This window comes from Rattus rattus, chromosome 2 (assembly GCF_011064425.1).
Source record: "Rattus rattus isolate New Zealand chromosome 2, Rrattus_CSIRO_v1, whole genome shotgun sequence".
Lineage (NCBI taxonomy): Eukaryota > Metazoa > Chordata > Mammalia > Rodentia > Muridae > Rattus > Rattus rattus.
In genome coordinates this window covers 40,217,208-40,232,653 of record NC_046155.1, presented here as the reverse complement: position 1 = coordinate 40,232,653, position 15,446 = coordinate 40,217,208, and the positions used below count along the sequence as shown (strand labels likewise).

The 15,446-nt window shown below is 50.8% G+C and overlaps 1 protein-coding gene across 1 annotated transcript in view; it reads left to right on the top strand.

The window, feature by feature from the left end:
* Tll2 (tolloid like 2) overlaps positions 1-15,446 on the top strand; it is a 115,324-nt gene that overhangs the window by 92,911 nt on the left and 6,967 nt on the right. The window contains exons 11-17 of the mRNA XM_032895500.1: positions 2,076-2,192; positions 2,800-2,945; positions 4,006-4,201; positions 8,884-9,009; positions 9,680-9,840; positions 11,572-11,752; positions 14,099-14,224. Coding sequence (XP_032751391.1) covers positions 2,076-2,192; positions 2,800-2,945; positions 4,006-4,201; positions 8,884-9,009; positions 9,680-9,840; positions 11,572-11,752; positions 14,099-14,224 — 1,053 coding nt within the window. The remainder of the gene's footprint in view (positions 1-2,075; positions 2,193-2,799; positions 2,946-4,005; positions 4,202-8,883; positions 9,010-9,679; positions 9,841-11,571; positions 11,753-14,098; positions 14,225-15,446) is intronic.

Genomic DNA, 15,446 nt, shown 5'->3' with positions numbered 1-15,446 from the left:
TTTGCCGAGGCAGAACAATACACCTGCCCGGCTGGACGGGGCGGGTCACCCTGCGACAGGGATGACAAGTCTTCTCATTGAGTTAGGTCCATAGGTAACAATGTAGATACCCCTCCCCCCCAATTTAGAATCAGTGCTCAGTGGCTGTGGCAGCTGAGGTTTTAAAGGGAGAGCAGACTGGAAACCTGATGAAGGAGTCCTGCTTAAGGCTGCTTTGGTCTGGCTGCACAGTGCTCCCTCGTGTTCAACATGGTGCTCCCTCATGCCTAAGGTGCTGCTCCCTCGGGTTTACGTTGTTTTCTAAAAACTCATTGCAGTAATCGGCCGTACCTTAGATGCTATTCCCAAAGTGTATAGACCTCCAAATCTGTTTTTAATTTGAGTGTGTGAATGCATGTGTGTGTGGGTGGGTGACCATGTGTGCAGGAGCATGTGTGCATTTGTAGGTCGCACCCCCCACTGGGAGTCGTTCTTCAGATACGACCCACCTTCAGGCTGGCTAGCCGGTGAGACTCCGCCTCTCTAGTGTGAGAATTATAAGAAGACACCACCATGCCCAGCTTTCTTACATGGCTTCTGGGGAACAAACTTAAATCTGCATACCTACACAGAGCCATTTCCCCAACCCTTCCAGTTGGAAATTTTTCCTTGCCAAAGTCTTGGCAAACAATTTATTTCACCGAATAGGAAGACCACCAAATCCAAATGGCTAGAACCAGGAGGCCAGACCAGGAGAAAGTAGATCTGACTGGCAGCCCTCAACTCTGTTTTTCCTCAAAGACTACGAACCAGAGCTGACCATCTGGAGAAGGCCATGGCGGTGCCAATTCTTCCCAGCCATATGCCTTTCCGTTTTTTCTCAGAAGAATAAAACATAATTGTGGTGTCGAGTGCCCTTACCAGGGCTTTCCATGCACTAATGGTTAAAGAGCTGGTTATAATGTCACATGTTTGTAATTCCAGCACTTGCGAGGCTGAGACAGGAGGATCCAGCAAGTTTGAGGCCAGCCTGGGCTACTTAGAGACTATAATGCCAGCCTGGGCTACATAGTGACACCCTGGCCTTGAGCTGAGAGGATCAGTGGCTGTCATTTCCTTACTGTCTCAACTCGAGGCAGCTCAGGTGACACCCAAGTCCACATGGACCTTCCTCCAAGCTTGTGAGATACTCTACGGCTATGCCAGGCCTGTGAACTGTGGGGAAGTTGCCTCCATACCTGCTCAGGAGTCAGTAGTCATGACTCTGTGTCACCTCAGGCGTGGGGGACTTTGCATGGCTGTGTCATGGGCAAAGGTCTGGGCAAACTACACAGACATTTCCATACCGGACCCAGAGAGAACAGGGGGCTCTTGGGTCTTATTACCCTGCCGGGCTCTGTCCAGGGACTGGGGACATTTCCTGTTCTCCCAGATCTTTACGTCTCCTTGTGGCCTTTATCATCCTGCCGGAGCCATGGAGCCATAGTCTTAGCTTGGAGAAAGAGGACATGGAGTCAGTCCTTAAGGGGCTCCATAGCGAAGCATCCCTCCAAAGTTCTTCATCCCAGTCCCTCTTTCTCCCTCTCTGGGTCTCTCGGCACCATCAGTCTGGAAAACCCACTCTTCTTCAACCCAGAGCCTTCAGTATCACATTTGGCCTTGAATTAATTCAAATGCAAGAAAGCTTTAGTTTCTTGGTCTCTGACCCTACTTCCTGAGGTAAGGCGAGCAGAGTGCCCAGTTCCTCAAAGGGAAGAGTGTGTTGTCTTCAGAACCGTCAGGCAAAGCCAGCAAAGCAAACAAACAAACAACCATCTCAGAACCATCTCTCTACCGCTGGGACCACAAGATGTGCCACAGGACCCACGTGGCGGGGAAGGTACCTGCGCTCTATCTTGTGCTTTGAGTGCCTGGAATCCAGACTTGACCTTCGCGGGCTCACGGATATACCATTCTCGAGCCCATATCTGCTCCTCTGTGGTCTGTAGGATCAGCTGTCACTTTGAGAGTCATTGCCTGCTTTCCATCTTCCCCTCAGGCTGTGGTGAGGTGAACCCAATGTCCACTGGTGTCCTGACTGTGTTTTCTCTTTCCAGGGAGGTTTTGTGGCGATAAGGTACCTGAGCCCCTTGTCTCCTCGGACAGCCGGCTGTGGGTGGAATTCCGTAGTAGCAGCAGCATCCTGGGCAAGGGCTTCTTCGCTGTCTATGAAGGTTTGTTCTTGGTAAAGCAGTCAGGCAGGTGGCCACTGACAAGCATCTGTCCCTGGAGCACAGCCTGCTTCCCTCCCAGGTGGACGGGCCACCTTGCTAGAGGATCAAGCTCGTATAGGGTCTGAGCTGAGGACTGCACACTCCCTCTGTCACACTTGGAAAGCCAAGTGTGCTGAGCTCTGCCATTGTCACAAGCTTGGTGAGCTCTCCTGTCAGTCCAGCTGGGGTATGAGAGGTATCAGGGTATAGAGTCCTGGAGAGATGGCAGTGGCCCCTGGCCACCTGAATGAGCTCAAGCCCAGATGTCCCATTTCATGTAAGAGAAGGGCTGTGAAATCACTGTAGGGCAGCTTCTATGCGTCTTAATTCTCTCCTCTCAGAAAGGAATGGAACCGGAAACATAGTGGAGTCCCACTTTGCCTTGAGTCACCAAATCCAAATTTTCTCTGGGTACCCAGAATTAAAACTCAACTTTCCCAAGGCCAGTTTTGCAAGACCCAGAGGAAAATGATGGCTCTTGGAGCCATCTTGTGGTGATAAGTAGCCATTCACCTGTGTTCGTAAGATGTGCTCAAGGGCCCTTTTTTCCCTTGTGTTCTCTCTAAAGCCATGTGTGGGGGAGACATAACCAAAGATTCGGGCCAGATTCAATCTCCCAACTACCCTGACGACTACAGACCTTCCAAGGAATGTGTGTGGAGAATCACAGTAGCAGATGGGTTTCATGTGGGGCTTACCTTCCAGTCCTTTGAGGTGAGCTCTGCTCAGGTGTTTCCTAGAGTGTGTACTGATGTCTGCTTCATACTCTCTGCTCTATAAAGACAGGTTCTTACAGTAACCCCACACTCAGGAGGGCAAGGCAGGGGGAAAGTGAGTTTTAGGCCAGTCTGGACCAACCAAAAAAACAAACAGAAGGGATTGGGGGTGGGGTCGGGGGAAATGGCTCAGTGAAGTGTTTTCTTGTCTTGGCCTAGGCAAGACAAGGTCCTGCATTCAATCCCAAGTACCCTTGTATACCTCGTAACCTCAGGGTTGGGAAGCCATGCAGACCCCTGGGTCTTGCTAACAGCCAGCCAGCTTAACTGGTGATAAAACCTGTCTCAAAAACAAAGTAGGTGTCTTCTGAGGAACAATACCCAAAGTATGTTTACCTCTGGCCTACACACACACACACACACACACACACACACACACATACATACACATACATATACACATAGACAGATACACATACACATACAGTGACAGACACATAGACACAGAGACACAAAGAGACAAGTACACACAGACAGACACATACATACATTCTCTCTCTCTCTTTCTCTCTCTCTCTCTCTCTCACACACACACACACAGACACAGACACATACACACACATACATATACACATAGACAGATACACATACACATACAGTGACAGACACATAGACACAGAGACACAAAGAGACAAGTACACACAGATAGACACATACATACACTCTCTCTCTCTCTCTCTCACACACACACACACACACACACACACACACACACACACACACACACACACACCTTTCCACTTTTGGTTAAAAACAGAAAGCTAAAACTCCATTTCAAGCCCATCGTCCTTGTTTCTCTTAGAGCCTCCTCAAGCCTGATTCATCTTGACTTTTGCAACAGAGATAGATTGGACAGACTGAGAATGGACTCAGCCTGGTTAGATTTGAGAGCAATGGTTAGGTTTTGATACTGAGTTAAAAACAAACAAACAAACAAACAAACAAACCTCTAAACCAAGCAAGCCAATGTCACCCTCATGGCCTCTCTTTCTCTTCAGATCGAAAGACATGACAGTTGTGCATATGACTATCTGGAAATCCGAGACGGTCCCACAGAGGAGAGCGCCCTGATTGGCCATTTCTGTGGCTACGAGAAGCCAGAGGCTGTGAAATCCAGTGCCAACCGACTGTGGGTGAAGTTTGTGTCGGACGGCTCCATCAATAAAGCAGGCTTTGCCGCCAGTTTCTTCAAGGGTAGGGCCCAGCGGTCTGTTCCTGTGTTTATTCCTGGGAAGAAGCATTGCTTTCCCCAGTGTAAGAATTCCAAAACCTATATGAGTGAGACCCTAGCAGCAAGCAAACTGCTGCTGGGAGGAAACTGCTCCTTGTGAACGGCTGATAGGGACTTCCCCGTGGGAGTCACACCTGTGAGAAACAGACTCCACTTGGCTTCTGCAAGGAAATTGTTCTATTCAGGGAAATGAGAGTTAGCAATTCTTTTTGAAGGGTGTGTGTGTGCACATGCACGGGAAGGCCTGAGGGTGACCTTAGGAGTCTCTCTCAAACACATTCTATCTTATCTATTGGTACAGGGTCTCTCGTTTCAGCTAACCTAGCTAGTCAGCTTGCTCCAAGGATCCTTCTGCCTTATGGTGTTGGAATTACAAGAAGGCTGCCATGCCCACCTGGCATTTATGTGGATGCTGGGGATTTGAATCCAGGTCCTCTCACTTACACAGCAAGCCCTTTACCTACTGAGGCCAGCCTTCAAGGCCTGGCGATTTTACCAGGTCAAACTATGTGTAGTGAAACCCTGATTTAATAACAACACAAGCTTCATTAACCAAGCGCTCACTGCATCCCAGAACCCGTGCAAGACACTCGCTTTACCTGATATCATTTTGTTCCTGTGATAACCCTTTCAGTGAGGGTTGGGTTACATTGGCCGGCCCTGAGAAAGGTTGCTCAGGGTCGCTCTTGGACATGAGCAGCAGATTAAGGATCTAACCCATGTCCGACACCAGACCCCAGACCCTCTACGACCTTGCCTGACCCTCCTAGGTGTGGGCCAGAGAAGCACCCCAGGTCTTTTGCTCCAAAAACATCGTCTCCCATCCTGCATGCTGGTGCCCAAGAGAGTGTGGTGGGAGGGCAGTAAGAGACCAAATAGCTCTGATAGAAGGAGACCCACAAAGGTCATTTAGCGTAAGGAGGGGTTTCCATATTTTCTCTGAAAGGGCATTCGGGACCTCCAAAGGGTGCACCACTCCTAAGAAGGACACAGGAGTATTCCCTAGGCCTGGAACACTGTGGCTGGGTCCCCAGGAGCATCGGGGGTAGAGATAAGGGGTTCCTGCAGCTCCCTCATGGCTTCTTCATTACTGAAGCCACCCATACCCACGTCAGGGAAACCTGTTTCTTCCCTTCCTTCCTCTCCCATGTCTCCTGGCTGTGAGAGACAAATAGACCAACCCATTCCATCTTCCTCGTGCCTCCTCTTTATTTTATCATTTTAGCTTCTGAGAGAGGATATCATACTGTAATCCAGACTGGCCTGTAGCTCAGTGGGACTCCTGGACATTCTCAAGTCTCATCTTCTGAATGTTCCAATTCCAGATGTGAGCCACGGTGCCTGGCCCTGCCTCTTCTTAAGTACTTTTTCCTAGGTTCTCCTTGAAGAGTTGACACCAGGAGAACTGACTTCAGGACATACCACCCTGCTAGGCAGCCCTGTTTCATTAACGAAGCCCCGGTTTCCCCTTGTAGAACAGAAAGAGGGAAGCAAGTTGAGTTGTGAAGCTTCCGTGAAACAATGGCTTGGAGAGGCTTTGTAAGCTCTTGAGTTTCATGTGAGATGTGGGATTACTGTTCCCTTTTGTGGCATGCCGGGAGGAGGGAAAATCTTAACACCCAGTTTCCTCTGACCTTCGAGGCCATAGTAGGAAGCCTCAGAGCACAGTATCTGGCTCATGTGCCTTTGCCAGAAGGAGGGAACTGGAAACTTAACCACAAAGCCTGTGGCAGAGCTGGGATAAGCCAGAGAACCTTGTCCCTTGATGCCAGTTGGCAACAGCCTTTGCCTGGGGCCCAGCTGGCCCATAACACTGGCTGGGGTGCCAGCTGGCCTCAACCCTGATCTCCTAGTGCCAGATGGCAGCCCTTCTTAGAGCCAATTGGCTAGGCAGCAGGCAGAGCCTTACACTTCTGCTTATTTCTAGAGAGGATGGTGGCATTCAAGGCTTGGCTAGTCCAAGGGTTGTGACAACCATCTTGAATCCCTACACACTATCATTCCAGTGCAGAGGAACCATAGGGGATGCTGGGTGGGGGAGGCTTTCTTCAAGGTCTTTCTTCCCTGAACTCTCTCTGAAATTCCTTTAAGATCTTTTCTGGGTCCCATTACTGGGCCACAGAATGGCCTCTTCTTTTCCTACGTACTGAGAGGATGGGAAAAAGCCAGAGCTGCGTCCATAGCCAGCTAAGCTCCGGTTCTAGCCCATGCTACCTCCATGCTCCTAGATCTCCTTAGAAGGTGTGCCCTGTTTGGAAGGAGCATAAGTCAGTGAGGTTGGCACAGGTGCCACTGTGCAGGCCATGTAGCTATCCAGACCCTGGCAGGAATGGTGCCCGCTTGCCTGCCACTTACTGACAATGGCCCGGGGCCACAGACAGCCACACAGTCCACTGCTCTCAAAGCTTTTCTCCAGCTCTCTGGCTAACTATCCCTTTGTCTCTGCCAGAATGGAGCTTGGCTTTAAGTCCATTCCACTATCTTCTCTCCCTCCATCTGGCAATAACTAGGCTGAGATATGGTGATCCCCTCTTTCTTGGCTCTGTGCCCTGCCCACAACCACATCTCCTGGCATCAGGGCCTCCTTTTCCTTTCTCTTGGGTCTCTATTTATCTTTGTCCTTTCTCGTGGAATCTCTTCTAAGTTTCCACTGCTCTCTGGTCCGTTTCTTGGACCTGTGCACCCTCCTGTCCGTCCTTCTTCACTGAGCCATCCTTGCAGCCCTCCTTTCACCTGCCCTTCCCTTTCTCCTCGCCTCTTGCCCACTACCCTTTTGCCCAGGTTGTTTCTCCTCTATCCTTCCCACCATTGTCTTTCCAACTCCCCAAGGTGCAGAAACTGCCCCAGAGTTGTCTGAAGTGACCACTCTGCACACTGACCATATACCAAGTCCTTTGTGCGCAAAATTTTCTATCACCACAAAAGCCAAGGCCGCTCTTGTCCTTTTAAAAGTAGAGGAAGGCTCAGAGAAGCCAAACGACCGGCATCCAACTCCATGTGATTGGATCATATCCATTGGTCCAACCTGACCCAGCTCACCTGGAAGCCCGGACTCTTTCTACTGCTCCATATCATCTTATATATTTCCCTTATTCCAAAATTTCTGGAAAAATTTTAGATGCCTAAGAAAGTGTTTTGCATATTTCAACACAACAAGGGAATGGTTACTTGAACACTGTTTCAACATGCCTAGGACTACATTTATTAATGGCCACGGACAACTTCACGTCCCTGCCTACAGCATCTTTTGGCACCCAGTGACCACCTCATTTCAGTCACTGTTGCACCCAAGAACACCTGACACTCAGAGTTGCTCTGTGTGCTCTCCACTCGGGGAAACGCTGGGGTATTGACCAGCTGTTGTCTCCCTGGAGAAGGACAATCAAACTGATACGGAATGTGTGCAGAACAGACAAGGAAGAAGGCAGAACGTGGCTTCACTTGAGTTGTAAGAGGGAAGCAGAGGGGGACAAATAACAGAGAGGGCGTTGCATTTGTGGAGGACCAAGGAGCTGAGAGTTTGAGGAGCCAAACAACCCCCCCTCCCCCAAAAAAAAGCCTCTGAGAAACAGTTGGCCCGGGTCTGAGCTACCTGTCAAGGATATTTTAAAGGAGTCCTGCCCATCGTGGTGAGCTTGGCTATCCATCTTTTCAGGCTGTTCCCAACTCTTGGCCATTCTGATTTCTTTCATTTTCTCGTGCAATCCATTCTTTCAAGGTTTAGCCAACAAGAGCTTCCTACTTCCTCTGCTTCTACATCCCTCGGTGCCATGGATCGGCGATCCCTTCCTGCCCTGCCCACTTTGCATTTTTACTGAGCGGTCTCTTCATTAGACTCTTCTGACAGAGGCAGAGCACACCCTGTGTGCTCTCTATCATGGACAGACATTCTGTAGCCTGACAACGAAATGGTTTTCCTGTTATTTCTAATTCTCATCTTGGAGATGGGCAGTGCTAAGGGTTTTCCTGACTCCAGTGGCTTGTGAGCTAACATCTCCTGAGGGATTCTCCAGTGCCTCCTGTGTTCTGTCCACGGCCAGAGCTCATAGCATCCAACTCACTGCTGTTAATGCCCTAAGCACACTACTGGACACCTGCTTTGCTGAATGTCTCAGGCTACCCACCCCCAGGCCTCCTCCCTCCCTACCCAACAGTTTCTCCCAGGAGCGGTGGCTAACCTGAGAGCCCAGTGTTTTCTGTACTGTCTTAAAAGTGTTTCCTGGCAGACTTCTGGTTCTGTCTGGGTCACTAGTACATCTTCATCTAGAAGTGCATCCCTCTGTCATTGTCCTCTACTGAGTGCCTCTACGAAGTTCCACGGCACTAAAAGGGTGAAGGCCCTGGCGTGGAACCTGGTAGTGAGATGTATAAAACCAGTCACGTATACCAGATGGGTACCTTGCTTAATTCTGTTCTCCAGGCCCGGTCCTTCCTATTCTGGATAACTAGATGCCCCTGCTTATGTGATCAGGATCCCGCCTTTGACTGTAGCTGCACGTGACTGTACAATGTAGAAAAGGGAGTTTTTAGGAGGTGACCACTAGTAGCTCTTGTCATAGAGGAATGTACCTAGAGCCCTAGGAAGGGAGGAAACAGACTGCACCTCTTGGTGACAACTTAGCCCTGTCACCTTCCCTCCCCACAGAGGTGGATGAGTGCTCCTGGCCAGACCATGGTGGGTGTGAGCAGCGCTGTGTAAACACACTCGGCAGCTACACGTGTGCCTGTGATCCTGGCTACGAGCTAGCTGCTAACAAGAAGACATGCGAAGGTTGGTGTCGGACCTGTCAGGTTGAAATGACAGGGAATGGGAGACAAGTTTTAGGAGAAGTGGGGACAGAGATGGGCAGGTGGCTGGCTCCAAAAAAAATGCACAGAGGAGAAGCCTTCTTTTCTGAGGCAGAAGCAAACGGGGACAATCGCAAACATAACAGGTTCTAGCCACCCTTGAAACTGTGAGACAGAGGCTTCCGCTTGTCACCTGCTGTGGGTGTGTAACATCCATGTGGTTGTCATGGCAAGACCACAAGGGAACTATGATCACTCTGGCGTGGCTCAGTTGATAGCATTTCCCACACAGCCTGGGTTCAGCCCACCTACCCACCTACATGAATGTTCACACAAGCCAGGCTCAGTGAGGAGCTTAAGGCGGACATCTCTAACTCTCCTTTGGTCCAAGACCTGTGGAGACACCAACTGAGCTACTGTGTGACAGGCCAAATGTGCTGTCATCACTTAAAAGGCAGTAGACATTCACTCAACTCCTTCCTTCATTGCCTCAGTGGAAACTGTTCCACTTGAGAAAGAGAGCCTGACTCAGTTCAGACTGTCTAACTTCTTCCTGATTACTAAAGGACAGCAGGTCGTCTTGATGCTTGAGGGAAATTGCAGTCACTTGGAACCAAAAACAGATGAATCTAAAACTGTTTCCCTCCACGCAGTGGCCTGTGGTGGATTTATTACCAAGCTAAATGGCACCATCACCAGCCCTGGATGGCCGAAGGAGTACCCCACAAACAAGAACTGTGTCTGGCAGGTGGTGGCCCCCATGCAGTACCGCATCTCCCTGCAGTTCGAAGCATTCGAGCTGGAAGGCAATGACGTACGTCTCAGCCCCGTAACCGATGTGGCTGTGCTTGTGACTGGGTTGTGGCTGTGTCGGGAAGTGACTCAGAGCTAGAACAGGATCTTCAGGCATCAAGGTGGCCTGGGTGAAATTGCTACATCTGGCGGAGAGCTGGGGTGCAGACTAGGCAGCACTGGGGGCTGTGGAGAAGGGGACATGCTTCACATCGGTTTTGCTATGCGGCCTTTTCACTGAGTCCGAGGAAGATGGGGGCCAAGAGTAAAGGAGCAGGAGCTGGGGGTGGAAAAGTCAGAACAGATCCAAGCCCCAGTGTGAGCTGCTAGGAGTTGGCCAGTGTCCAGCTAAGGGGAAAAAAGGCTCTGAGGGGTAACAGCAGACAGGGAAACTATAAAGAGCCTGTTCCTTTCTCTTGGAAGTGACAATCGATAAGTAAGAAGATGACTAAATAGTAGCCCACAGCCAGAATGGTGACATCCGTGTCTACACCTGGGGATAGCATGAGCCCCTGGGGCTACATGTACTTCTCCATGTACCTCTGCCACAGGCCAACTGGGGCTGTCACTTTAATAACAGCAACAGCCTAGCTCTTACCCCTCCATCAGTCCTTTAGGTGAGCAAGAAAGACGTCCACACCGAAAATCCCAATACAGGAGGCTCAAGAGATGGACGAACAGTTAAGAGGACATCTCTTACAGAGGACCCAAGTTCGATTCCAAGCACCTTTATTGGGTGGCTCACAACCGCACATAAGTCTTCTGACCTCTGTGGCCATTTAAACTCATGTGCACACATCCACATCCACACACATCCACATCCACACACACACACACACACACACACACACACACAACTGAGAAGAAAACACATCTGTAAACATTAAAACAAGCAAAAGGAAAAGCCCAATGCACGGAAGGCTCTGGAGCAAATCAAAGTTAACCCCAAAGTGAGTTCTTCAGAGAAAAAAAAAGTAACTGGAAGCACATTTGAGAGTAACTGAGCAGGCATCCAGCATTTAAGTTGCTTTCAAAGTAAACTCTAGGCACATGAGGTAATGTGGACGCTATCGAGGTCCAGCTCTACCACTGCCGAGCCAGGTGACTTCAGACAAACATCTTTCACCTCCTGAGCACTGGTTTGGCTGCGTGTCACTATGATAGAGTTGGACGGTGGCCACAGTTTGAGGACATTTCCTCCCATGCTGTCCCCTCTTTTGCCACCTCCTAACAGCAGGGGCCCATTGCTGAAGCCAATGCCTTGTGGTTGCCCAAGAGATAGATGAGCAGAGAAGTAAGTAAGGACCTTGCCTTGTGCTGCCAGGTAGTGGGACCTCACAGAGCCTCAGCTGTCCAGCCAAAAATCCCCATCACCCTCTGGGGCTCAGCGGCAGAGTGACAATCCAGAGGACTAGAGTTCCAAGAATGATTGAGCCCCACTCGCCCACAGGGAAGGGTGTAGTTTTGGGGTAGAGGAGTCGTATTTCACAGAATTATAAAATACACGGTCCTCTCTATGATGAGGACCTATGAATAGCAGCAGGAGGACTCAGGGGGAGAGGAGGGAGCGGAGAGGGAGCTCTGGATGGAGTCTTAGCTGTCACCATGAAATACAGGGGTGAAGCTACAGTCCAAGAGTCCGAGGACACCCTAACTATGGTAGCAAGAGGGCACAGAGGGGGAGGTGACATCAGTGCTCCTGAGATACGTAGATGAGAGGCAGCATCCTGCCTTGGTCCCTGTTCCTCCACAGGTCTGTAAGTATGACTTCGTAGAGGTGCGCAGTGGCCTGTCCCCAGATGCCAAGCTGCATGGCAAGTTCTGTGGCTCCGAGACCCCGGAGGTCATCACATCCCAGAGCAACAACATGCGCGTGGAGTTCAAGTCCGACAACACCGTCTCCAAGCGAGGCTTCAGGGCTCACTTCTTCTCAGGCAGGTGGGGCGGGCCTGCAGAGGCCCGTAAGGCTCCCAGACCCTGGGTTCCTGCAGTTTCCTCCCTGCCTTCTCTAGCTTCCTCTCCGTCCTCCACCCTGATAGTGGCTTTTATACTGTGGCCCAGTTCATCTGCTAGGGATACCCCAACAAGTAGTCACTCATCAAGTGCAGCTTAAAACAAAGAATTTTACCCTCTTAGGTTTTCTGTGAGCTGGAAATCAGAACTCAAGGACACCACAAAGTCTGTGGTAGTCCTGCTGGTCACATTCCACTGGTGTATGAACTGCTCAGAGGGGTGCTTGGATCTCTGTCTTAGCGCTCAGAGTTGGAGCAGGGCCATATTTGTTGGTTGTACAGGTTCTCAGAGTTCTGTCTCTGACTCTCAAGCCAAGCAGTCTCTCAGTGAGCAAGCTCTGTTTTGTGCTAGGACACAACACAGACCTCAGCTCAGAGGTTACCTCGATGGCACCCGACATTACATAAGCTTCATCCTGGCTGGGAAGGCCAGAAAGACAACATTCTAGTAAGACCCAGCTTAGGTCAGGCTTGACAAGGGCTGGCATTTGGAGGGGAGCAGGCCTGAGGCAGTGGGGAAAGGCTCTCTGTCTGATGCACGTGATCTGGGCCAGATCTGAAGGGCTGAGGTGCAGTTAGTATGACTAGAAAGAAAGTAAGCAAAGTCTGGAGAAGAACTTGGACTTGGGGATCTCAGTGTTCTCAAAGACTGAGATAAGACCAGACTGGCAGAAACCATGCCTGGGGCGGGGAGGAGGCCAAGGTGGGCCAGGTCAGACAGGGTTAGTCATGATGAACCATGAATAGTGGCCAAAGCTTGAGATCCAGTGGAACAGGATGTAAAACTCTCTGTAGATCCTAGTAAGGAGGCCTACAAAAGCCATCAAACCAAATCAGCTGAGAGGGTTAGGAATCTCCTCAGAGGGGAGATGCGAGGCCTCATAAAGGGCACAGTTTCATGTTTGCACACAGAACCCAGGGGCAGAGAAGCTGTGTGCAAGGGCAGGAAGGACCATGAATGTCAGCAACAGGACCTAGGAAAGGAGGAGGAGGAGGAGGAGGAGGAGGAGGAAGAGGAGGAGGAGGAAGAGGAGGAGGAGGAGGAGGAGGAGGAGGAGGAGGAGGAGGAGGAAGAGGAGGAGGAGGAAGAGGAGGAGGAGGGAGGAGGGAGGAGGAGGAGGAGGAAGGAGGAGGAGGAAAAGAGAAGGAGGAGGAAGAGGAGGAGGAGGAAGAGGAGGAAGAGAAAGAGGAGGAGGAGGAAGAGGAGGAGGAGAAAGAGGGAGGAGGAGGAGGAGGAGAGGAAGAGGAGGAAGAGAAGGAGGAGGAAGAGGAGGATGAGGAAGAGGAGGAGGAAGAGGAGGGGCCTGTACTGGACTTCGATGGTCAATTTGCATCTAAGAGCTCTGGATGGGGTCTTGGTTGTCCCCATGAAATACTAGGATGAAGCTACAGTGTGAACTGTCCTAGGACACCACAACTAGAGTGTCAAGCGATTACTGAGGAAAAGGTGGCACCAAGGGACATAGAGTGGAGTAAAAGCAGGTGAGGATGGAGTGGAGACCGGACCTCATTTACTGCAGAAGGCAGGTGATCATGGAAAAGTTCACACAGCCAAAGCGTCAGGAATCACAGGATAAGAGCCAACACTGGAGGTCACATGTGATTATAATTACAGCAACCGGACACTTCCTGGGGGCTAGACACTCTCCCAAGGGCTTTCTTGATTCCCATTCATTTCCCCCTCAGCATCCTGAGGAGGCCCGAGACGACTGAGACTCAATCACTGACCCAGCCTTACCTCTCCACACCCAGGGGACACTTGTGTCCAGACCTTTGGGTCATAATATGCTTCTTGCTGAATGGCGAGGCATCTGAGTTGCCTCAGCCTGTTTCTTTGCTTGTAAACTGGGGGTACAGATATGCTTTGCTAAGCTTGGGTGGGAATTCACTTAGGTAGCAATAACATGTAAGAAGTATCAGGGCCCCATCCTGTGGTAAATGTTCAGTATATGTTGGGCACTTTCATTATTGCTGCTGTTGTTACTCATGTGAGCCTGTCCTCCAGGGAGCTCCTTGGTTTGGGTGGGAATCAGGACAAGAACATACGTTCCATACACAAAAGTGCTTTCGCCACACAGAAAACCCCCAAGAGAATGATGGATGCCCCAAATGTCCCAAACAAAAATGCTCCCTCTGTGACCGACACCCCTTTAAGGGACTATGATCTGGGAGGCTCCTTGGAGGACGCCACTTTTGAGCAGGTTCTGAGCCGTGAGGGACAGCGGCAAGCTGGCAGCTCTTCTCAGGAGAGTCCATTGATCCCAGCAGACAAAGACGAGTGTGCCAAAGACAATGGCGGCTGCCAGCAGGAGTGTGTCAACACATTCGGGAGCTACCTGTGCCGATGCAGGAATGGGTACCGGCTGCACGAGAACGGACATGACTGCAAAGAGGGTGAGCCAGTGTGGGGTGGGTCCTGTCTGCCGCTGCACCCATTCCCTAGGTGTGGGGGTGGGTGAGGGAGGCTTGGGTGGGAGTCGGCCTGGAGAGCCACCATCTGCAGAGCACCGTGAGATCTCTGTCTGAGTCTTCACTCCCGTGGCCCTCCAGCAGGATACCACCCCTGGTGGCCTCCTCAGGTACAGCCATTCTCTCCAGGAGGCCACCATGAGTGACCAGTTAATCCAGCAGGCTTCAGAATGAACGCACATGGGTCTAAATCATGGCTGCCATTCCCTCGCTGTGCAACCTTATGACGAGTTGCTTAGACACCCTGAGCTGCAGTTTCCTCTTCTGTGACAAGCAAGGCAAACACGCCTCTTTCCTAAGGGTTCTATAAGGACTAAAGCCTGCCTAGGAAGTGTCTGAGACAGGCTGGTCCCTACTGTATATTCTAAGTGTCAATAAATACCAGCCCCATGTCTTTGTCATAACAGCACCCCGTGTAGGACTGAGCGTGAAATAGGAGGGGGGATTTTGATTGTTCCCTTCTTTAGACCCTGCTGAGGGTCTTCCAGAGTCAGATGGCTCTGCATATGCCGCCATTGTGGAGGAAGCCTGCCCTGAGCTTTTCCCTTGCCCAGTGAAGGGAGTTTGTGTATCTGTGATAAACAGCTCCAGTAGGGGAGAGGGAGGATGGGGAAGATCTGAAGACCACCTCCTTCCGTTTCCTTCTTTGGAGACAGGGAAAATTAAGTAAGAGGGCACATGCAAACCACTCACCCCAGAGGAAGACAAAGTCAAAAACGCCATCACCAAGCCGGCTGTGGTACCACTCTCCGCTAATAATAGGTCACCTGGCTGGACTGATGGAAGGAAGGCATGGAGACCTCATGGGATCTCTGCTAACATTCACCATGGGTGGTCCTCTCTAGGCCTTTTACATGTGTCGCTAGCCCACACAGATGAGCCTGGAGCCCCTTTTACAGACAAGGACGTGAAAGGTTTTGATGCCATAAGTTGTAGATCCTGTACTTTCACTGAACTCCACCTGACCCCCGGTCGCTAAGTCTGCCACATCCCCAGGGCCACCCTCCATGGAAACAGTCATAGTCATTGAAATGTCTCTCCTCCTGAGCCGGTTCACCCCAGATGCAGGCTGGATGCCCATACATTGGCTATCGGCCTTGAGACTCCCCTGTGTTGCTGCCTCCAGTGAATGACCCCTCTGTGTGTC